Here is a 25,421-nt window from a genome sequence, read left to right on the forward strand (position 1 = left end):
ATAACTAATCTGTGCCGCACTTTTTATGAACTATGACAAATTAAAATTTAAAAAGATGCTCAGCACCTTTCCCCTACATGTGAATAGTCATCCAATTTTGTATCTTAAAAATTCTCATTAAGATTGTCGGTTCACTAGTAAAAGAAAATATAAAATATCCTTTGCAATACTGTCAATTCTAAATTAAGCGCAATTGCTGCTTCTGAAAGGGGTTGAGATAACATTGTAACAACCTCGGGCAAAGGGCAAACCTTCACAGTTTGCATTAATATACACTTTTGATTGAGCCAACCATAAATCATCAATACAATGATGGAATGACACATAACTAGGAATAAAAGCCAGAGGTGCTAGGATAGCAGGTGTCTAGAAAGTCATTCTCATGCAAAGAGGTTCACAGTTTTATATAATGTCTTTCCAATCCCATTACTGTCATATTAATACTAGAAATTGTGTCATCAATCTATGTTCTAGACCATAAAATCGCAACACCTGCTTCCCAATCTGAGTCAAAATATTCTCATTGTGTACCTTTTTAGGAGTAAATACAGCTATTGTTGCAAATTTGCTTTGTATTTTATCTGTTAAGGACATTTGTAAAGCCATTCTCACTGTAGTTACGGTGTCTCTTTTATGGAAATACTTCCCTCTCTTCTTGGTGCTCTTGCCACTACAGAAAGCACGTTACTGCCTTTATATACATAGTCCAATAGACCCAAGGGTTGTACCTCTAAGGGCTTTGGTATCATGCATGCAGCAATATACTTCTCACTTGGAAGTACCTGGCCACACAATAGTACCCACAGAACCAGTCTTGTTGGGGGTCTCTGCAGCAACTGGAGGGAGCTGGTCATCTCCAGATGAATCCATGAAGGCCAGCAACTTACTGTGATGTCACCTAAGCTAGGCAGGAAAAAATTCAGATGGGGAGAAGGGGCTGCAAGGAAGTTCTCTATTGCTATGAAGATTTCTCAACTCTGAAATTTCTTTCGAAGTAAGGAAACCTATACAGTTTTTTCCTAGCAAAAGCGTGGAAGCAACAGCAGCCTTCTGCTTTTTACATTGCGGCGTAATAGTTAAAGCACTTAGGCAGGACATGTGAGACCAAAGTCCCTACCACTTGAGTGAGCAATTTGGCTAGTGTTCAGGCTAAATTCTGAAATAGGCTCATAAAGCTCCTGATATTGCTATTAAATACTCAGTCATTCCTTCAAGTTCAGAGGAGAGCCCAGGTCAACAATCCTAAGCTCTGGTTTATGGTTATAGGAGAACAAAGTCATGCTCATATTCCTTCTCGCCACATGAATTGTCCTGGAATAGAAAGCAAAGTAGTTCCAGCAGAAGGCAGTAGGAGATCAAGACTACAAAACAAAAAGGAGTAACAAATATGACATTCCAAATGGATCAGTGAATTAAAATATTAATTCAAGAGCCTCATAAAGTTAGGTACATATGAAACTACCTAAATATGGAGTTATCAGATAAAAAAAACTCAGCTGAAGAAAAAGATAATGAAAACAGACTTTGTAGCACATTTCACCCAATGTGAAAATTTGATCTTTAAAAAGGACATCTTAAAATCCAGGTATTTTAAGAAAAAATATTTTCTACAGGAATTTTCCCTCAAAAAATAAATACAGATGAAGACATGCCTGTGAGACTTTCAGTACCTATTTTTTTCTTTTGCTTCTACCCAAAAGTTTTCCTTTATTTCTAGTCTCTCTCCCCAGCTGCAGCAGTAAAGGCCTATACAAAAGACACTAAGCAATTGTCTCCACAAGACAAAGAATGAAACCAATTATATATGAAGTTATGCCAAACATACAAAATATGTAGAGGAAAAATATCCTCTCCACTCCTCCAGTTCTAATAATCTTTTGTATTATCCATAAACAGAAGAAGAAAGGTGTTTCTAGAGCATGTTGTATTTCGCCTGATGGTATCCTGTAAAGTTCTTGTTGCTAGTGACTGAACAATTATTTACTTAGAACTGTAGTTCAAAAGACAATTTAAAGCTACTATATTTCAGCATCAGTAGAAAAGTTCCATTAACTGCAATAGGTAAGTTACAGATCACTCTATTTTAAAGCTATGAGCTTTGTTAGCCATTTTTGTAGAAAGACCATCAAGTGCTGGACTTGCAGGGCAATATAAAGGCTTTGATTCTCATAAGCGTCAATCAAACTCACAACCAACATATGAAAAGAGTTCACTGGAATAGAAGTATTATTACTAATCATCTATTTAATTATTATATTTCCCACCTGTGTGACTAGTGACAAAATTATCAGAATCTATCATGAGAAGTTTGCAGTATCACAGCAATTTAAAAATTTCTGTTAAAATAAAAATTGATATTTTTCTTAGAAAAACTATGACTTATTGAAAATATTACTTCAGACTGGTTATCATTTGACAGGTGAATATCTTTTAAACGTTAATACAGCCACTGTTGATTATCTCTGCTAAACTGGGATTTGATTTATTTCAAATACTATATCAGAGGTAGAAACTCTGTCAACAAAAAGATTATTGCTAAATCTTTGTATAAACTGGCTTCTTTTCTCCTTTCTCATGAATTAGTGTTTACTGTCAGAAGGGAAGTCTTACAATATTCCCTCATTCCAGATATTATTACAGTGGTACGGATTTTTCAGTATTAATCTCTTCCTCTTAAATCAGCAGGAAAAGTGTCAGCCAAAGAACAAAAGCCAATTCAAATCCAGGCTTTATACTTGAACCTGCATGCAAAGTAATTTTAAGCTCTCTAAACATTCTGGCTTTAAAGGTGTTATGGGGTCATATTTCATGATGAAGTATGAAAAAGGAACAGGGAAAAAATAAGAGAGTGAATTCATTATGTACGCCATGGGTCAGTTTTGCAGGTCAGTACTAAGTATTATTTTCAACCTATCTGAAGTCCTAAAGGGGATTTTATGTTCTTGCAATGGCTCTCATGAATTTCATTATGGACAAAGCTGTGGAGAAAGCTGCAAATAGGACAGAAAAGATGAGCGCAAACTAAGTTGTAAGTGCTGGTGTGGTTTGTGCATCTCTCTCTGTCAAGATAGTAAGTAGAGGTATCTTCAGCACCAGAGCTGGAGAACTGAGCAAGAAGGGCTTCAAAGAGGGGTTTCCAGATATTTGTTAGTTGGCAATGCTGGAGCTGCAAGTGATGAAGGATCACAGGCCCATTCAGGCAGAAAACTCTTTCAAGAGTCTGAGAAGAGTGTATGTGTATGTGTTTGTGCAGGTAAGGAGAGAAAGTAGAAAGGGATATGATACAGAGATGGGGGCAGCAAAGTCAGGTGAGGCACCTTGGGCCTCAGCTGTCTCTGTTACATTCTGTCTACCAGCTATAAAAATAAACTTATATTCAGCATGACTCAACACAAGATTTTAGCTCAAGCACTAATTTCTTAAGAAGTTGTGAGTCTAAATGACAGAAACAGAATTTCTGAAAGCCTAAACCTTATTTAATGAACTGTGGGAACATAAGCAAATACAGTTGGTATGTTTGCACAGTCTAAAATTCAGACCCCAAATTTCAAGAGTCCGAGGACAGCTAGGAGAATATTTACATCTACTTAATACAAAGGAAGACCCCACAACTCTGAGCATGGGTAATATCTAGAAGTCGCTGAAGGTCAGGGGAGGTGTGTTGAAACTGAACAGCCACAGAGCCAAGCAATAGAGCACTCTCCCACCGAAAGCATTTGCTGTTCTACCTCTTTGTAGAGTGAGACGCTGACTCTTTCCACGTACAGGCGCCCAATACACAGAAGATCATGTCTGGCATTACAGAAAAGCAGTTTCTCAGCTGCTGGAGTCCCGAGCTGCAACTCCACTTGTATCAAGTTAAAAAAAAAAAACAAAAAAAAAACCCTATTATCTTTCTCTCTTCCTACACTTACAGTGAGAGTCAGGCAGGATATAGCCTGGTATGAGAAAAAAGTAAATAAATAGTCACCTATTTTATACTTATGGTCTTTGTTCAAAAATAGCTTTTGTTCAAAAATAACTTTTCTTCTTTAAAGTGATATACACAGTGTTCCCAATAAAGGGACATACTCAAGGTAAAAGTCATAAGTTAGAGAGAGCTTACAACACATAATAAGCAAAGTTCCTCTGTAACTAAAAACAGCCGTAAAATGAAGTCTTCTGCCAGACTTCTACTTCCCTGGTAGCAGCTGCTGAATCCTGTATCTGACTTGACATGGTAGACACCCTGAAAAAATAGGAAATTGTGGCTGGGGGTCTCTCCAGTCCTGCCAGCTACCCTTCCCCTCATCCACATCTCCAAACCAGTAGAGGTCCTTCTGCAGGACCAGTACTGAGGGATGTGAGGTAACAGAACTGTTTCTATGCAAGAATGATAGGCTTTTTTTGTGGCATGAGGAAAGAGGAGATAACATTACCTAGAACCCCAAGAACCCAGAGTAGGTGACTTCTGAAGGCTTTAAACCAAAGTTTAACAGGTAACTTCATATTAATTTGCAATATCCTATCTGCAATATCCTATCTGAAGGAGTCCAAGTTCCTGCAATGCCAAGCATGTAAAAATAGGCACTGTTTTCAAATGATATAGCACATTTATCCGAGTCTCTACTTGTCTGTTTCAGAATGCCATGTGATAAAGATAAGTATAAGCAGTATAGCCAACTGAGGCAATGTGTGCCGGATCCCACTGAATTTGGTATTTGAGAAAAAAAGAAAACACAAACACACATTTGTCCTGGGAGGAATACGCAGATGACAGGCACTCTCTGATGTGCCATCAGGACACAGTGGGACATTAAAAAATGTCAGTGACATTTAAAAACTAAAAGGGTTTCATGAATATTCATTAAGTAAATGTCTTCAGATCAGGCAGCTGCTACAGGAGAGGGTGTGGCTGAATCAGATGTTTAAAAGCATACACAGGCAGAATCATAGTCAACAACTATGGCATTTTGTACATCCTTTTCCACTCATTGCCAGGGTCCTGAGCACACCAATGGGCTCCAACTGCCCTAATCAGCCTGTAGCCATCCTGTAATCCTCCCTTGCAACCTCTTCCCCACACTAAGGGGTTTAGCTGCCTGTGCTCAACTCTGATACAGTACACATGGGTAACCTTAGACCAGACTGCTGGAAAAACAGCTAAGTTGTGAGCAAGAGCTGGGAGAAGGCACACCTGGGGCCTCCTCCTGCTTTGCCTTGGTCCTTGCTTGAGCTATGTTGTAGGTATGCCATGCCTGGCCTTGCCTGTTGCTGATCCTGACCCTGCCTTGCCAACTTGACTTCCAGGCCGGACTGTGCTTCTACCTCATGAATGCAGACCTGCCTGGTGATCCCTGGACTGCTGCCTGAACCTCACTATTGTCACTGTGCCAGCCTTGCTCTTCTCATTTGGGTATGTCCCTTGTCAGTAAGCACATTGTTCCCGCCCACTTTGTTGTCACCCTTGTCTCCTGGCTCACCTTCCCTTACAGAGAAACCCACTCCAGCTCCTCCCTGACACTCATAATTCAAATTATTTATATGGCTCAGAACTCAAGAGTGTCTGGGAATTGTTGTCTGACTGCTGCAAACGCCCACATGCATCTAGCAATTTGAAAAGACCGTGCTTATAGGGTCATCTTAGAGGTCCTATCACACCTTCAGCTCTATAGAACAAGATTCCTAAAATTCCAGACTATCTTACTATCGCTTTGGGCTCTTGTTTCTGAGTTCCAAGTAAGGATGAGTCTTCTCGACATAAGCAGTTCAGTTCACTGTGGTTTCCAGATAAGCATTTTGATGCTGAACAAAGCAGCTGTGAGAACCTAGGGATTTAGCTAGCAGTTTTAATCATTTCATTTTTGTGTTTATATCACTTCAGCCATTTTAATAATTTTATTATCACCTCTTTGGCCTGGTAGAGACTTGCATGTGGCAGTCGGAAATAAACAGAAATGAATTGCAGAACCTTTGCTGAAAGCATATTTTCATAGTTATTAATATCTCTGTTCCACCAAGCACAATAGGTATTTTGCCAACAGTGAATAAAGCTATGAGGAAAGAATCTGTATATAATATCTATATTGCAAAAGAAAACATGACTTGCTACAGTCTTGGCTAAAAAAAAGCACTTCAAGTGACACTTACAAAACACCAGTCACATGTACATATTCAAGTCTTGTATAGCCCCTTCTGTTCACCATTCTGCTGTGTGGGCTCTCCATCAATGGTGGAATCACAGTTGCTTTCCAAACATGCTTGTTAAATACCTCCCCCAGGAAGCATTATTCCCCATCTCCCTTCCCAGGAGCTGTGCTGCCTGCACTCAGCACAGCCAGCGGCTCCTCCTCCTGCCCTCCCCTGTGTGTGCCTTGCCCATGGTGTCGCTTCCCACGCTCGGGCTCTCTTCCTGGCGATGCCGCTGGCCCACATTGCTTTGCACCCACCCCAGCATGGGCTGATAACCCCTCCACAACACACCTTTGAGTCCGCATGTCCCTCTGCTTCCTTCGGTCAGGGAAGAGACTGCACCATCATTTTCCTTACCTTGATAAAGGTCTGTTAGCCCTTTTACAGTAAGTGGTTACTGCAGTTTGGCTGCCAAAATCCCCAGTACAAGTGCTTCCCTCCCTTACTAACATACGACCACTTAAACTCTGAACACACACTCTCTCTGTGCCTATGGTTAAGCAACTGGGAAGCAGATAACAGCAAAAAGTGAGCAGATGTGTGGATTTTGAAATGGTTTCTGAACCCAACTGTTCTTTGCTCTCCTCACAGAAAAGCTCGATAACTGAAAACTTTTTCCTGTCTTAGTTTCTTCACTGCTATGGATAAATCTCAGGGAGCGTGTTAGTCTTGTGACAAAGCTGAGGGTCATTTGCATGTCTGCCTCCCTCTGATCCACCGCTTGACCTGGCGGGTTCCTCCAGTGAAATCAGACCTCTCTATAAAAACATGTCTATTCCTTCCCTTCTCCTGTCCAAAGCTATTTATGTAAGTCTTTGCATATTCCTAAAATACATGTTCTCCCTATGAACACTTGCTTTCTTGTTTTTGCTGTGGGTTGTTCTTTTACTTGCCATTTACCAAGTCCCCTACAACAGAGTATGTATTTTAAAATGTGTTGTTACTAGCATCAGACAACACGTTGTCCCAAAGAGCGTTCATCTGAATCAGTGACAACAGATACTGACCTTGCTTTGCAGCCCTGTGATATAAGGCTGACAGCTGAGGCATTTGCTGAGATAGCAATTTCAAAATATAAAGCAGAATTTGGAAGCTGTATGACAGGCACACTCTACTAATCATCTAATCATCCAATGTATAAAAAGGTGTACTTTTTTATGGCAGCAATTGTGGCTATTTATTGGGAATGGGTATTGATACTTAGGGGGTTATTCAGGATGTGTGAAATGGTCCTTGTTGTCTGGTTCTGTAAATTTCATTTTTAATTATCATTTATTAAAGATTTTAAATAGGGCAGTTTTATGGGGTTTTGTATTTCTAATGAATTAGCTTGAACGTATTTATGCAAAGGCTTCTTTGTACTGCACAAATCTCTCAGGCTAAAGGCATCTGAAGAAGAACATAAATAGAACTTGTATGATGTGAAAATGTTTTCAAGTAAATGAAAATTAGATTCAGTAGCTACAAGGTCTTTGTGTTTCGCTAGCAGTGTAAAAAGTGGAGTGGGTTTAAAAAGAATGAATAGGCTTTCCCTGGGGCAGATGTTAGCAGAAAAGTGCTAAGCAACACTACAGCTCTCTCCATGCGTTTTGCTCATGGATTTCTTCATGATTCTGCTTTTCTTTGCCCAACTGTACTTGGAAAGACTGGGATTCAGAAATCTGAAGTGTACTGAAAAAATACACAGAGTACTTTTAAGGATGACTTTCTCTCTCCCTCTTTCCCTTGTTCCTGAGCACCCTTCCCTTGGCTTATTTACAATTTTAAAATTTCAGATTTTTTCCTCATATGCAGTTCCTTCATTTTTCACAGTTCACTCCCAGGCAGCTTAGCAGTATTCCCTCTATTTTAATTATCTTTTTCAGACTTATTTGACATTATAGCAAGAAAAGTAGCACCTAGTATCTTCGTAGATGGCAATATGCCATTTCTTCTGTACTTGTGAATTAGTTTGGTATCACCTGAGAGTGAGAGCTTACTTAGGCTATAAACTAAAAAAAAGTGCATGACCACAGAACCAGCACAGCGACCTCTGCTGTGTATTTCATGTTCTTACCATATGCAACAGATATTTATCTGGTTATGTTTGTATCTTAACATGAAATGCAAAAAGTGTTCCAAGGAAAAAGTTGACTGCCTCTTCCTGATGGCCACAAAAAACTTTCCTTGGCTGCTAGATTATTTTAACAGAGGTTAGCCTTCTTGAGAGAACCAGCCACCACTTGCATAAAGCAGGAGACGTTCTCATATTGCTTAGATTCAGAAATATAGCCTTTTTGACAGCTAGCTTCCTACTTGTATACCTCTGAAATTGCCTTACATTTGCATAAGGGTTATTTAGATACCTAAAAAAAATTTGGAAAGACTGAAAGCAGAAGTCTGCTGTGTACATAATCTGGTCATTTCATGGTGAAAATGACTACCAAGAAATGGTTTACGCACATGCTGGAAGAACAGCAGCATGTTACTGTGTGGTCAGTATGAGCTGTCTTCATTTTAACTGAAACACTGCTGAAAAGGAGCTAAAAAAGGCATATTTGAATAAGATACAGTCAGGTAACATTGTGGCAGCTCTCATATTACAGATGAACACACACTTTAGTGAGAGGTAATAGTGTCATAAAACAGCAGAAAGATATATATTAGAAGTAAAAAAGACACTGGGTTATTGAATCCATCTCCTGCTAGTGCAGGACTGTTCCCTCCAGTACATTTTCTCATACTTTGTCTAGTCTACTTTTAAATGCCCTGTATAATGGTAGTTTCCATAATTTCCCTTGGGAGGAACAGAAGATAGTTTAGTGCTTCTCTTTGTCAGGAAGCTTCTGTTGATACTCTACCTGCTTTCCTTTGCTTTACTTCATCTCATTACTCTGAATTATTCCCTGTGTAGCACTCTAAATAATGCTGCTCTTTCTTTCTGTCCAGAGTCTGCAAAAGGATCAAGGATGGTGGACCTTTATGGACTCACAGGTGGCTCAGAGAGGCTCCACATCCAACTCAAGGCTAGCTGGTGGGAAATGGCCACTTTGGGAAGCAGCTGAAGCTAGTATGTTCCTATACCTTGGCTGCCCATACCCATAGTGTCTTAGGGGCAGTCTCCCTAGCCTTGTAGTTTTTGAGCAAATATGTCACAGACCTGCCATGACAGAACCTGGCATCTCGTTTTTGACTGTCATTAGCTCTGTGGCAAAGGAGAAGGAACACATGTAGGTAACAGAGGCAGGCTCCCTTCATCAAACATGGTCCTCAGTATTGGAAGCAACAGCCTTGGGAGCACCCTAAGACAGAAATTCTCAAACTTTTTAGATAGCGCTACTTTTCTTCTAATAGTTTGGCATGTGCCGTAGCACAGCTGCCCTTTTATCCTGCCTGTATGCACATACCTATGTGCTCACAGCAGGAGGCTGCAGAATTGTCTTTGATAATTCCCTCCATTTTGGGAATCCTTGCTCTACAGCATGGAGCATACTTAACGTTTTCCAATGTACCAACTGGTTTTCCTTTGCCCTGGCCCTCGGCTTGCTCCTGACAGTAAATAATGTGGTTGTTCAGTATACTTGGCCTTGAAAGTACCTTAAAATATAGTGCAAATACAGCCAGAGGGTCTGTTCTATACAAATTCAGATTAATGTACAAACTCAAGGTTTTATTTTTCATATCCTTAATATATTTGCTGACTCCTAGAGAGCCCCTTCTCAGCCATCTGCTGGCCAGAATAAAGGGACCATATGCACAGCTCATTTTTCTACCTAATAACACCACGACTGTCTGACCTGTACATTTCATATTGTTTCTTCCAAGGTAGTTTTCACAGCCTCCTGATAGCCTTATTGTTCATTATTTGAATAAACTCCATTTTGCCTATGACTGTCTGCCACTGGGATGCCTTTAGGAGAATACAAATATCTTGTTGGCTCCAGTAGACACAGTTTAATGATGCTATTGGGTTTTGCACTCACAGACATGGGTGAATAGAAGCAGCAATGGCAATAGGAGGGAAAGCATACTGTCAGCTCACTCATCTTAATAGGAACTTGGCACATGCTAAAAAGAGCATAGGAGATATTTTCTCTCCTTGTTCCATGTTAACCATTTACCAACTTGAATAAGACCTCTATAGAGCTGGTTTTGTCCTATGCAAAGGAAGAGGTTAGTAGATCTATTTTACAAGGACGCTATCAGCATCTTAGTATGGCTGAGCACATAATTCTTCTTGCATATGTATTTAGCAGTTCTTGATGAAAACTCAAGGCGGCAGCACTCAGGATGTAAGCACAGCAGGAAGAGCAGGATTTTCTCTCATATTCATGCCATCCTTCCTGATGAGTGCTATGCCTGCATACACAAATACTTGACCGATTTTGTATTTTGTACTTTACTTCTATCCACCAACTCCTGGTTCAACTTATGGTTAACTCACCTGAGCAACTTTCATAAACATTCCTTAGAAACCTGCACTCCTGAGAAACTTACAGACTACAAGGATTTGTATCCATAACAGAAGAGAACTTTTCCACATGCTCTGTTTGCAATATTTTCCTCTGATCAACTATGAACCCAAAAGATTCACTAAAGCTTTAGTGGCATTTCATTAAAAAAATTGCCATCCAGTCCTGAGATTACATTACTGATGTTAGAGGGTGGGCCATGACCCAACAGCAGCAGTTGCAGGGATCAGTAAATTTGTTTTTTTTATTCACTGTGTTTCTGAAAGAATAACATAGCTCTGCATAAATGTTGCAAAAAAAATTTGTTTTTTTTTCAAAAATTCACCACCAGTTAATACTAAAGCAGAAGATTGCTTCTAGCACTCTGGCCAGGAGAAGACTTATCAAATGGTAACCATGGAGCTTACTTCAGAGACAGAATAATCACGGAATTTTACTTCAAAGTCATGTATAATGTTTAGCTATTGTTTGAATTTTATGAGAATTTATCTGTTGAGTGCTTCACCTACTTTTTATACCACATAAAGTGTAACTTTTCAATTTAAATAATGTATGCTATTTATACATCTTTTCCCCTATGCTGCTGTTATCATAGGAAACAGTAAGACTTCTAAAGAAATAAAATAGATATCATTAGACTCTAATTGCAATCAACTGGTAAGGTCACTGGCAAAGGCATTTATAAGCTGAGAGATAGTGCCTTTGAAATACTAAAAAAAATTACTAAGCCTGTGGCTGAATGATTAACTACTTGTGAAAGTGTCCAGCTTCGTTAGCCCTACTACTATGCTCTGGGCAAGGCAACAATAATTGTTGCAGCTCAAAATCTTTCTTTTCAATTATGATCAAAACATAAGTCTCAATGGAGGAATGGCTTAATACAATTAACTGAGGAACAAGAATCATGTAGTAACTTCAAGTATATTACAAACAGCTATGTCAACTTTATTCCTCATTTTTTCAAATTACAAAGAGAGCAGAGAAAGAAAAAGAAGTTTCCCAAAATCCAGGCAAAGTCTATAGTTTTCAAGTCTGCACTTCAGCAGTTTTCATATGAACAGGGGTACACTTTGCAATCAAACTGAACTTGAATGAAAGTAAACTCGGAGCATATATTTTGAAACGTTTAGTTTGTCAAATGAAGCAATGCCATTTATGTCATTCTTACCTGCAGAGGTCTTCACAATTTCTGAAGTGTTTCTAAGACCCATAAAGTCAAACTGATAGAGTCTCCAAGATTTCTGGTCAGCAGCCTCAACTGAATTTTTTCTCCATCTGTAAATCATTTCCTCTTTAGGGTAGCCATCTAGAAATTAAAACACATACATATATTGTATTTCATTAAAAAGATGCTGTAAAACAGTTTTTTTTTCATGTATTTATGGCTGTTTGGAATATCTACATTTCTGATTTGTTGCTTTACGGGTCATTTTGGTGATACAATTCAGCTGAAGAGTTTTATGGCACACCAAAATAAAACTATAATTCTGACAAAACTATGTTTTCATAATCATTGTTTTTTTTCCAGTGGAGACAAATTCTGATTGATTCTATCAGAAGTAGATCTCTTCAGCGATGCAGATGATTGTAGTAATTTGAGGTGCACACACAGGAATATACTGCTTGACATATGCTCTGAATAAGCTGTGCAAACTAATAACATGTTTAAAAAAGCCTATGGAGTAAGATGTAAACAAATGAAAAGGACAGATTATTTTAAAAGTGACAATAGTTCTAATGTGGTGTGAGCTACTGTATTTCTGAAATGAGCTCAGTACAGTGCAGCAAAGCAAATTTTTAATCAGCATGGGATTTTTAAAGTGATTGTGCTTCATACTGCTTCTAAAGGCTGTAGTATTAATGAGGCATCACCTGATCTCTACAGCTGAAATAGCTTCTGAAAGTCTTGTTTTGTCAATTAGCACTTAACAGTCATAATTAATTTTCATGCCCACTATTTAATTTCCTTTTTTATTAGAGACTGGCTTTTTCCAATACAAGTCCAGCAACAAATCTCCCATCGCCCTAACCATAATAATAGACCATCTAGAAAACAACAGCAAGCCCATCCCAGTTGACTAGATTGTTCTCTAATGCATAATCCACTAATTTCCTATCCATCTAATAATTATTAAAGTAGATGTAAATTACAAGGCAAATTAAAAGCAGAACAATGGCAATAGCCAGTTAATATAACTATCTCATCAGTAATTTTGAGTTCTGATAAATATTGATATTTGTGTTGCAAAACACCTTCTCTGGTCACAGTGCTGCTTCCTTCCTGCTTTTCCTGTAACTACCTTCTTCGCCTTGTTTAAGGTTCTACCCCACTGTGACATTGTTATAAGGTGTGCATGACCTCATTTATCCCTCTTACTAACACAGCTTGAAAAATATCCACATGTCCTTCTTTTCTAATCTTTAGAAAATGACTGTGTGTTAATTTAAAATGCCACATTCACATATTCTCCATCAATGTAAATAAAGAAATAACCCATAAAGAACCCAACTAAATAATAACTAAAAGTCCCACTGTTTGCTATTAGAACTCTTGCTGCCAAGCAAATTTCACTGCCAGTTCTGCTGTAATGATCTGTGAGATTGATTTAAATGTTATTATTATTATTTTTTTTGCCTGGCAGATTATGGCAGAGGAGGCAGAGGTACAGTGAAAGAATTAAGGCTTTACAGGGTCTGTGAGCCTTGGCTCCATAGCTTGGCATCCTCTGAAATCTCAAGTCTGGCTCCTAATTGACTGAGATCTCTGATGACATTTCTAACTGAACAGCATTTCCATCTAGCTGAAAGCTCTACTTTCTACCTTAGAAACCTTCTCAAATTGGCTTCATTTTGGAGACTTGGATGCGTGCCTTCAGTTCACGAGGGAAGAGGCATCAAACAGCTGCCTCGCTGCATCAAGGCAGATATGCCCTCTTGCCAGCTGGCAGCGGCAGAGCAACCACTTCCCCAGAAAGCGGCATCAGGATCATGACAGAGGCTACCACGCAGTTGGTGTCCTAACTGGACCTGTGAGGGTGGGCTTGCTGTGTGTTATGAAAGAAATGAAGCCACCATCCTGTTGGACTCCCTGCAACAGCTAAAGCTGTAGATTTTGTCTAACTGCTAATTTGCAGATTTAGCAGGCAGTAGTTGGTGCCCCTTTCCTTGGCAACTTGCAGGTGAATTCTAAAATGTTCCCTCATTAAGATCACATAGGGTGCATCAAAATATTAGGCTCTTAAGAAGTTGGATTGTGTCTGCAGTAAGAATGAATATACCCGCAAGAGATATACTCCTGCAAAAAATAGCTTCAGAGAAGATGAACCTGTCTTCAGCCACACACTGAGTTCACTAATAGTTTGGGAGGAAAGACTGGTTTAGGGAGAGAGGGGATCTTGCAAATGTCAACATATTTCGTTTGACATGTTCGAAATTAAATATTTCAGCCCTGAAACATTTCATTCGAACATTTTAAAAATGAAACCTTCTAATTTCACTGAGGCTATTTTTTTCTTTTATTAGGATTTTACCATAATAAATAATTGCAGGTAAAATGTTTTAAATAAACTGGAAGTTAAAAAAAAAAAAAAAGATTTAAAACATTATTTTAGGTTGGTCCAAAATGAACTTTTAAAGTTTTTCCAAATTTCACTGAAAAAAAATTATGTGACAATTAGTCTTGAATTCAATTTCTTCCTGTTTTCTTGGCTTTTTTTCCACCCTCTGGCCACCCCACTCAAAATCCATTACATTCTTTGTAATCTAAGAAACTTGCTGTCATACGATCCAGGCATAGCTATTTATCCTGGCATGAGAAGCATGTGGTCAGGTATGAGTTCAGGAGGTTCTCATCCTGCAGTATTTTTCCAAGATTCTTTGACTTAGAAGAGACAAATTCAATTTGAGAATACCTACTTTTAGTATTACTCATTTTCTTCAAACAGTAAGCAGCTGACTTCAGGAGACTCTGATGCCCTTTCAATAATAGTCCCCTTAATCCACAGTTACTGACATGTGCTCTTACAGTGCTTGGGTTACTTACATCAAAGGAGATAAGTACAAGTGATTCAATGAGAGTTGTTTCAACCTGTTAAAAAACTGCTGTTATGTTCTGATCCAGTGCCAGGTGATTTCACTTTTCAATTCATTTAAAGGATATAACATTTCTTACAGAATAATGACACATCTATTTGGACAGTATATCACACCTAGGATTCATTTAACTTACAGAATGGACTATAGAGTATGCCAGTTCATCATGGTTCTTATTTCAGTGATAAGCAGTATTTCTTGTATAGAGCCTAATTGCTTCTAGCCCTCTTAGTGCTTCATTTTAGAAAATATCAGACCTAGAGACTTTGGTGCTTCCAAAAGAAAACGCATCCTCTACAGTTCAGCCCGCAACACAACTGAGAGTTTATTATCTATAGAAATGTTTGTTTCCTCTCACTTCCCTAGTATGACAAATGGCAGTAAATTACCTGAAACTCATGACCTTGTGGCATTCAGCCATCCATGCTGAACAAATTGGTATCAAGTGTATTTACACTGTCAGGTTGCTTTAGGTTATGTAAGAACATCCACACTGAGGCAGGCAGGGCAAAGCTCCAAGAGGACTAGCAGGTTGCCCCACAGTTGCGGTAAGGGCTGCTTCAGAAATGGCATGGAAAGAAGACAAACATGACACTTTTGGGTTACAGCCTTCCCAGTTCTGGCAATCTGCGACTTAGGGACTTCTCAGCCAAATGTGTATCGGTATCTTCATTTTTCCTCACATGAATTTATTCAATTGTCTTTAAATTCTCCTGTTCTTTGGTCCTATGATTACTTTGTAGCTATTCAGATCTTCCATGGAATTTAGATTTATATGCTACTGTGTCAAAGAATTTTAGAAAGCATCTTGACCATTTGGATTTTTGTAAGACTAGCGCTACAGGCATTTGTAAAATCAAGTCAAAAACAAATTTTGTACAAGTTATTTCTTTAAAAGCCCACTGGGAAGTATGCATGTAATATTTCCTGCTTACTTTCACCAAACATATTTAATGGCTATTCCAGTTAATACAAATGATTTGTACCTTCTTTTTACTCAAAGGCTTAAATATATACATTTTCAAAGTGTACCACAGACTTTAATTCTCATGATGCAAACACTGCTAAGTAATAAATGTACTTTTTGCCATTTTGGAGGTGGACCTATTATAACAGAAAGTCAAATTGTCATGGCAACCTGCGAGGTTGTGTGGATTTTGTTTTATTTCCCTATCATTAGTTCAATAATTGAACTCATGTTACCACATCCACCACCGTATCATTTATAACAGATATGTTAAAAATATTTAAAGTTCATTCTTCATGTTCATACTGCCTCACTTTCTATAGAAACTAGGTGATTTGTGCAGAAGGATCTGCTGTAGTCCTAGGAAAAATGGGCTCTGAAAGTAACATCCAGAGGTATCATGAGTGCAAGTCCCATTGAAATTCAGGCTTGAGTTACTATTTAAAGTCAAGGCCAGAAACAACTCCAGGCTGGATGAGAGGCATATGCAATTACAAGCTGGCAGCTTAAAAACAGTCACGTAGCCCTGAAGCATGTTTGCTATAGGAGTCAGCACTGATGGAAAAGCAGCAGCTTCCATGCAACGGTTGATCTATCTGTGCCTATTAGTGCATGCTCCCTCTAAGTCTGATCTCCCCAACCTTACTGTTGGTCTGAAATCAATGCTTGATTTTTTTTTCACCTTCTTCTCTGTGAGAATGGGCCTGTTTCAGGAAGGGAGTGGAGGTGGAAGGAAGATAGCAGGGGGGAGGTCATGTCAAAAAGGACACAGACAACTTGAAAAACTGGTTTCTATCTGCAAAACTTTATTTGGAAATGTATCCCTGAAAAATAGCATAAATGGGAGACAGGGGGAAAAAAAAGCTCTTTCATTTTTTCAGATTCATTTTCCCCCTCCGTGAAATGTTTATTTTACTGCTGGTTCCTCACACTTGCGTTCACATAAACACAGGCAGACCTGACTTGTACAACAATAAATGAGGAAGGAATAATACAACAAGGAAGCTCTTCTCTCTTTCCTAGCCTTGGGAAAATCTGTATGCTCAGAGCATGCAACAAGAAGTTAATGAAAGCAGCAGCAAAGCTGAAAATATGGGGGAAGCAGGCAAGAAAGGAAGGGTGGGTTCAGTTAAGTATCTGCCAGGAGGCTGATGCTTGTGGCAGGAGTATATATTTGAAACATATAGCTGGATTCTGGGAAGGCTCTGCTTTTCAGGAGTGTTAGATACACATTCAAAGCCAGCAGAAAGTGTGATCTGAAAGACAAACTGTGTCGCTATCAGCTAGTACACAGAGTTTACACAACAGACAGGGAGGGAGTGTTGTAGATTTAATTACTGCAGATGAAGGTGTTTAGGAGAGGACACACAACACAATTGGAGGCAGGTGATGAGCAGCCCTTTATACCTTACTCATAACTTTGCTGGAATTCAGCTTGCTCTGATGCTACCCAGTAAACTCCTTTTAGGGCTAATGTGGATGCCTCTGTCAACACAGCCTCAGTCAGATGAGGGGGATAATGAAGTCCAGAAATGCACCCTTCTGTGGTACCATGCAGTGGATGACAAATCACATACTTCCACAGAAGCCGCCTGAGCTCTTTTTTTTGTTAGCAGGCTTTATAAATTCCTCTTCATTGGCAAGCAAATTGCATTTCTAAATCTAATCTTCTCAGCATTTCAGAGGAAGGGTTTTTTTCAGAGATCCATTCCCATGTCTGTCCAGTGTTTGGTCTAACTTAGAAAACATGCATGTTTTTGACTATGAGAATCAGCAGGTTTCCCTACGAAAAGTTATACTACTTTAGTTTTCATGATCACACACACTTATTAAGCATAATTAGATGGCAAAAAGAGCAAAGCTCCAGTTCAACTAGTTAAAAAAAAAAAAAAAAACTTAGGGGATATAGCAATTTAATAGATTACTGTGTTTTCACTAGGAACTCTTTGGGATAGATTGAAGCAGAAGTAGGAAATGAGAAGAGAGACGTTTCATTTTGCTTACTTAAGACCTACGCAAAAAAATAATCTTGTTATTTAATGCAGATTGATTTCTCTCTGTCCACAAATGAAAGTGACTGGCTTTTCTCTCACTCACTGCTTAAAAATTTAATGATGAGGCATTTTAAAAGGCAACTATAATAGAAAAAACAGACATGAATGCTATAAAGATAGCTTTAAAACCTGAAGTGATTTTATTTCAACAGTTGTAGATAATTGCACTTAGGTGATAACTACAGCAGTTATAAACTTTATTCTTTGCCCTATTTGCTTGCATTGGTAATTGGCATCTTATTAACGGTACATTAGCTCATGGGAAAAAATCTACCAACACACCCATAACTGCAGAGTAATGGATCTAATACTGCCCTGATGTTAAAGGATACATCTCCTATTGAAGAGAATATGGTTTTCTACCTAAAAATGTGCTCTAATATGATTCTGATATCACTTTGGCTAAGAAATAGAAGATCCAGTCAGTATTGCTTAATTATTCTTTTACCCTAGACTAATTTTGTTTAGAGGGAAGTGCTAGAATGCTAACACAACTTACGGGTACATTATACAGCAGCTTAGCTCTTGGGAGGGACTCGTGGCATCAAAGGAGGAAAAGGGAAGTGCTGCTGTCAGAGGACCTAATCTGGTGCAAGTAAGTCCTGAAAGAAGGATTTTTTGTTAACCAGCTCTTGCAGGAGATAAACAAACATTCTCCTCATTCTTTGCCACTCATAGAAAAATTCTGATCTTGCCTCAAAGAAAAAAGGGAAGAGAATAAAAAGTTGAAGATGAGCAGGAAAAGAATGTAGAAGAGAAAGAACAGGAGTGGACTGAAAAGAGAGACAGAAGTTTTCCATCAAAGATGCTTTGAGATGTGGCTTTTCCATGTGCTCCCTTTCTCAAATAAGCATAGTTTCCTTTTAAAATCCAACAGATACTTCTCATATACTAGTGCTATGATTTTCTCACAAACAGTCCCATGCCTGTGTTCTAAACCATAGGTGAAATGGGGTTGAAATTACATTAAGAAAATAAGGCAATTCTGTTAATTTGTCACACCTTTGTACTCTGTCTTTATGTTCACCAAAAACAATTTTTCCTTTTTTGTTGTTTTGCAACTGGTACCAAGAGTGATGTGTTTTTGGAAAATGGTTGTTTTTATCATATTTTGTCCCTATAATTACACTTTTTTATAGTCTTGCAAAAGCCTTCACCTTTTCTGAAAAAAGTCTCATCTTACAGTCTGCATTAATGTTTTGTTATGCATTTTTATTTATTTACTTATTTTTACTGCTTGCTAATAGTTTTATTTGGAAGGCAATTTTCAGAAGCCTTGCACACAGCAATTGCTTTTGCCTATTTTGTTGCATTGCTCTGGCTAGCAAATTATTCCACTGCTAATTAGAACACCTGCTATATGTTCAGATTCCTCTGATTTAGCTATTCTGCATCCCCATTTTAACATCATTAATGGTAAATGGGCTCATCTTAAACTTAACATATTGGATAAAACTGTACCTTCTCCAAAGAGCATTCTTGCATGGATCAGAATACTTTGGGCATATATGAAAACCTTGTTTAGCCATATAAAGTCTTGTTCATACTTTTTCTTGAATAGATACTTCACCCCAACCTCCCGTTCTGTTGCATATCGAACAATGCAAAGATTTTACCCTTCTTAGTTTTCTGCAATACCTCTGCTTTGCAGAAAAAACTGAAAGTCCTGAAACTGTTTTTCCTAGTTCAGGTTCTGTCCTGAATGTGTCTGGAATATTTACTTGTTCTCTTCTCCACATATTTAGAAGTCTTCTGCATATAAACAATGATACCAGAAAGAGATGGAATTTCATTTTCTAAGTCCCTGTACTGATTTTTTCCTCATGATGATCTTGTGATGCTTCACATCTCTCTGTCATGAGAGTTAGACCAAAGAGTAATCCAGGACTTTATTGATAATGACGTTAGATATTTTTTTGGTAACACAGATCATATTTCAAATTTCTATTGGCTGTGAGACTGCAGATGGTGATTCCAGGGAAGAGATAAGCTTCAGAAACAAATGGTAAAGAAAAGGCCTTTCAGAGTCTGCTCAATCCCGTGCTGCTGCACCACCCCATGCTAGACCTTATATACCCCAGGCAGCTATGCATAGAGATGTGAAGCTTCTCCTGAGCACTTAGCATTCTTGGGATGTGGGGAAGAAAGACTCAAATAGCTGGCAGTCTCATCTCTTAGCCCTTCATTTACCTGACTTAACGTGGCCCTGGATATTTACTGAATGATGCTGAGAAATCAAGAGCTAGATATACTGTTGATGAGAGATCAGCCTCATTATTATCTTGCTAAATATGTACACTGAGTTCTGTAATGGAAAACAAACAGTGCAAAATGAATACTTTAGCAGGTAAAATTTTGTGTTTGGCTGAGTGCATGGACTCAAATAACAACACAAAAATCACTTCTCTTTTACAGTTTGTAACTGACTAGCAAAAACTGTTATGCTGCATGCATGATTTTCTCATGTCCATTTAGATATGAATTCTGTGCTGGTTCTGCTGAGAGCAGATTTTTAGGTATTTCACAAGATTTTCGCTGATATTTGCAAAGTTTGAGTGGCTGCATACTCAAGTAGCATCTCAGGCAATGGCAATCACCAACAGTTTTCTGTATAAATCATGACTCTTAATTCAGCCCTACGAAAGAGGAAGCCAGCATAATAAAAAAGAGCAGATTAAAAACATTTGGATGAATTAGAGCAAGTCAAAGCTCATATCATCAGAATTTAAAACCAACTGGTGCCTACATTTGGACAAATTAGAAAACAAAGCTATAAAAAAACAGCCAAAGTGGAACATAAACCCTACAGCTTGTTAAAGGAATACCTGTCAATTCTACAATTCTTTGGTCTGCTGACATTCTCTATAGCGAGGATGCAGCCTCCCTGATTTATTCATTTAACTTGCACTTTTGTTGAAGATACTTAGTGAAGTAGCCCTTCTAAAACAAGTGCCTAAATTGATCATGACTACGCTGGACAGAAGTGCTGCAGAAAGATGCAGGCTAAATGAGGGCAAACGCCTAATCTGGAAAATACCTTTTTTTTCTATTAACTAGGGCACCTCAAATTTAGGTGAAGAGTAAGTGTATAAATTAAATGGAATATATTCCATCAAAGTTCTTTAACACAAAGATACGTGCATTAAAGATAGATCATAAATGCTCAGTATCCACTTCAACTGCACTGGATAATCTTTGATGAGAAACAAGTAACATAATCTTGCCTTTACCCCTTTTAATGGCAAGAACTAACTGTATCTTCAGTGTAGGACTACAAAGATTTCCCTATGACTATCCTGATGAGGCAGACAAGATTGTTTACTTCAGCCATTATTTTGTTTTACAAAGTGCTGAGGAAATGTGTTTGGGCTTGCCTGAAATCATATAATGAATGAGAAAAGATGCTGATGGAGACTCAGAGCCCTAGTAATGTGAAAAAACAAGGCCATACATAACCCAGGAAATGAAAGAAAATCTACCTGTAAAGTTTTTTTACTCCATGGAAATGGAGAGAACTGGACAGAACATAATTTACTTACAGGAAGGTTCTTCCTTTCTTTAACATTTAATCTATACAAGCTTTTTACTTCAACACTTGATATAAAGATTTTTTTAACATTGAGCATTCATTCTGTGTTTCTCACATGGAGATGATAGGATCTGAAGATTATGCTAAACATTCTTAAACCTTATATTACGACTGCTACTCAATAATTAATATGTATATTATACATTAAGTATGAGTGCAACTGAAGAGGGATATACATTAGCAGTATAGTAATGCAATATTATGATTAAAAGATTACTATAATCAACATGCAATATAAGTAGCTAAGCTATTCATTTGTACAAAGTATATTAAAAGGAATTGGCAAGGAATATTCTACATTTCTAAAGAAAGACAGGAAAAGTTCATATTCTCATACAAAATAATCATAATAATTGGTTAAGCAGAGTTGAAAAACAAATGACATTCACAGTTTGAAGACAGCTGTTAAAATGAAGTAGTCAGAATACCCACAGTAGTATTAGCATCCACCTATTTATCAGTGCCCAATTTCCTGGGCTGGAAGAACTCTACAACCTATTCATATTGTCCCTCTACAGAAATTTTCCAGAGTGGGATACGATATTGGGGGTGGATGTACTAGAAAAATCCAATTTCAATTACAAAAGTCATTGCAGTTATATAATCAGCTGGCACAGTCCATTCAGTTTGTGACTACCCTGAACTGCACTTTTACAAACCCAATAGAATTTAGATATCAACAATACTTTTTCTGAATTACCATGAAACCCATTTTAGGCTTCACAGAAGCAAAGCCTTATAGCTTACAAAAGCTGTCAGAAATGTGCTATACTCAGTCAACATAGTATTAATGGAAGCAAGTTGCAAACTGAAGATTACCATGAAAGATCATTATGACCTTTTTATAGGTCTTTTCAGAATGCATCATGAATGGTTAATAAAAGGTAAAACACCAGAACATTCAAATTGAAAATACAGCTGCATTTCCAAGTACTGTCATTTCATTGTAGAAAAGAGCAATTTGCAGTATAAACTCAAAACTAAACACAAAATTTCCTTTGGCCTGAGATTAAGCAGGGTTAGCTTTTAAAAGATTTTTGAAATACTGGTGTTGCTGGAAAAGATAAGCTTACAAATATTTTTATTGGAAGACTCATCCCTCTGTTTTACATCACAGTATAACTTAACGTGTAACTGACATTATTGGAAAATCTCCCTGAACAAAAAAGTGGTTATTTACAACTAGAGTCTTCCTGTCGGATTTTTTCAGTCTATCAGCTATTTACAAAGAAATGAATGGAATCTGCTTGTTCATGTGGCTATTACCCTTATGTAAGTATATTGCCAGTCGTTTACAAATGTCAGATTGGCACACATGCCCACGTTCACACCAAATAAGCTTTTATAGCCGTGTAAAGCAAGGCAACAAAGAGAATTCTATTTTTTGTCATATTTTGCTAGGTTTCAATTTTATCTCCATAAGACCTGTCTGCACCTTATTGGCATAGCATGCAGGACTAGGCAACTGAAGGTAAATGTTAACATACTTTTTGTATCCCATAACACTTTGAAAAAGACTAGTTCCTGAGAAGGTCATGGCTAAGATGTAATATCTCTGTTCCTAATAACAGCTCATCAGAAATTATCTGAGGAAAGTAATTTTTGGATGAACATGATGTTTTGTTGAGTCTGATATATTTATAACCATGATCAATTAAATTAGGAAAGGCCCTGCACTGTTTTCCTTTAGATGTCAGCAACAGTATTATGATGAATTGGTAAATACATTAATTTTGAATCCACTAAATTTGGCCTGCATCTTCTCTAGAAGCATTTGTGGACATCTTGGTTTGACATTTACTTTCCAAGCATCTCAGGACTGTATTTCTCTAGTCAACACCTTCCTCTTCCCAAACTCTAATATTTGTATTTAATTTGATCTCAAGATATTGCTTATGGAAATTAGATGATGTTCCTATGTAATGTACCATTCCAAGTATTCATGTCCTTTCCCCCCTTTTGAGGTACACATGTATTCATCACGGAGATCTTACTGTGATGCATCTGTATATCTCACTGTCTTAATTTTTTGCCAAGGTATGTTATTATTTCCAGTACACGAAACTGTTACTGTAGTTAGTTTTGTTTTAGTTCAGCAATAAAGTTCTTTCTAAAGCTACTAAGGAGTCATACTCTCTTTCTTTTCTCCCCAAATCCCCATGCTGACKATAAATCTCAGTGTCTCGTGTTATACAAGAGGGTAAATTCTGAGTCTCCTGATAGCTTCTTTTTTCAGTTTTTGGTCCCAGGCACTAATCATGATCTAAATCTCCTCAGACAATCAGTTATTGCTCCTAAGATTTCAGGACTGTGGCTCAGCTAACGCTGAAGAACCCAACTCACTTATATCCTTGCCTAAAAAAACAGAGAACAGTCATACTTCTCTCATGCATTCCAGTTTTCCATGTAGTGCAATATTCCTAAACTCCCAGTTTCACCGACAGCTTTGGCTTTGGTTAACTGAGAAGTATTAAGATCAAATTATTCAGTTTCAGAACAAGGTACTACCCAAAGTAAGACTGCATACCAACTGCCTGTCTTTTCATTGACACCCTTTCCCTACAAATGTAGAACAAAACACTCTTTAAGCTTTCTCCAGTTTTGTTCTGCTTCCTTTCTTGCAAGGCTTTATAACAGCGGCATTTTGTAGCAGCATGCAACACAACTGACTCCAACGGCCCCAAATCCTCTGAAGGCTACAGTTCCTCAAAGTACTTCCAGGGCAGCAGGCCTCACTCAGCTCATTGACCCGAGAATGTGGTGGCTACAAGGGCGCTCCAAGCTCTGTCAAAGCATTCTTGCCTGCCACAACACAGGGAGCCTAGCAGCCCTGTACCAGCTTTCTGGCCTGTGGTTGAGTGGCAGTGCAATTGCCTTTCTTGCAGCAGTATTAATGGCAATATTGCCAGTTTTGCAAAGCAGTGTCCAGGTTCTCTCAGCATAATTTGTTTTGGGAAAATGTGTGCCCATGTTACTGAAAGAAAATATTTATCTACGTTTCCAGTTCATGGGAAACCTTTTCTAAAAAATTGTGTGTGTGTGTGTGTGTGTGTGTTTATATTTAGACAAAAATCATCTCATTATAAAACAGTAAGATTCTCTGTGTAAGATCCTGACTGTGAAAATTCCTTTTTTGGAATTTTTGGGACAAGTCTAGTCTTAGCTTCTTCCTAAGTTCCCCATTATTCTGCATTCTTGTTAATTCTCATAGCCTGGCACAACTTTCTGAACACTGACTTCCTGTTCTTCTGAAAAGTGCACTGCTGCCTCTATTCCAGACCCAATATAAATCATAATGACAACTATTAAAAAAAAAAAATCCCCAAATCAGAAAGTCAGAACCTCAGCAGTTTTTGTTTCATATGTCTCTGGGCCAAGTTACTGTAATTAAATCTTTTTTAGCCTGGTTTGCTTAGGAGATGAAGCTTATGTAATTATATTCCTTCTGTATGTTTATGTGTGTGTAGTCTGTCCTTGCCTCAGTAACTTTTGAACCCACTCACCAATTCTAGTGAAAACTAACTGAAAAAGCTAAGTCTCAAAGGTATTATATTCTGTGAAATGAAGCTCTCAAACAGGGGAGACATTTTCTACTAATGCCCTTAAAAGAAGGAAAAGGCTGCAGCCTTATTAAAGATCAGAGAATGCCAACAGGCACTTATCCTCAAGTTGCAGTCCTTGGGATATTGGCCTTCATTATTTTCACTGCTCCTGCAATCACAAATGTTGCTGACACCAGGAACACTGTGCTGAATGTGATGCAATTTATGCCACCAGCCACTCCGATGGATTGAGAGGACTGGTCCAGCAAAAAAGGGGAGGGGAACAGAGCACCTGTTCTTAAAAATATATATGTGGACCAGTCCAGTCCTACCACCCCACACATTTCAGAGCTCAAAGCCCCATTCGACACTTCTCCTGACATTGTCTGTAGCATATCATTTCCTTTGTGTTGCCTTCATCACGTATTTCTCCAGCAGTGCTACTTCTTTTAGCATCCCTCCCAAAAGATCTTTTGCTGCTACCACTCACTGTTTGGCTGACAATATATTTAATTGGGCCCTAGGTTGCCGTGCTTTGTCCAGGGACAAACAGGG

The 25,421-nt window shown here is 38.2% G+C and overlaps 1 protein-coding gene across 1 annotated transcript in view; it reads right to left on the reverse strand.

Moving 5' to 3' along the window:
* GABRG3 (gamma-aminobutyric acid type A receptor gamma3 subunit) overlaps positions 1-25,421 on the reverse strand; it is a 330,885-nt gene that overhangs the window by 45,313 nt on the left and 260,151 nt on the right. The window contains exon 6 of the mRNA XM_026074700.1: positions 11,791-11,928. Within this exon, the coding sequence (XP_025930485.1) occupies positions 11,791-11,928 (138 nt within the window). The remainder of the gene's footprint in view (positions 1-11,790; positions 11,929-25,421) is intronic.

This window comes from Apteryx rowi, unplaced genomic scaffold (assembly GCF_003343035.1).
Source record: "Apteryx rowi isolate R43461 unplaced genomic scaffold, aptRow1 scaffold_396, whole genome shotgun sequence".
In the NCBI taxonomy this organism is placed as follows: domain Eukaryota; kingdom Metazoa; phylum Chordata; class Aves; order Apterygiformes; family Apterygidae; genus Apteryx; species Apteryx rowi.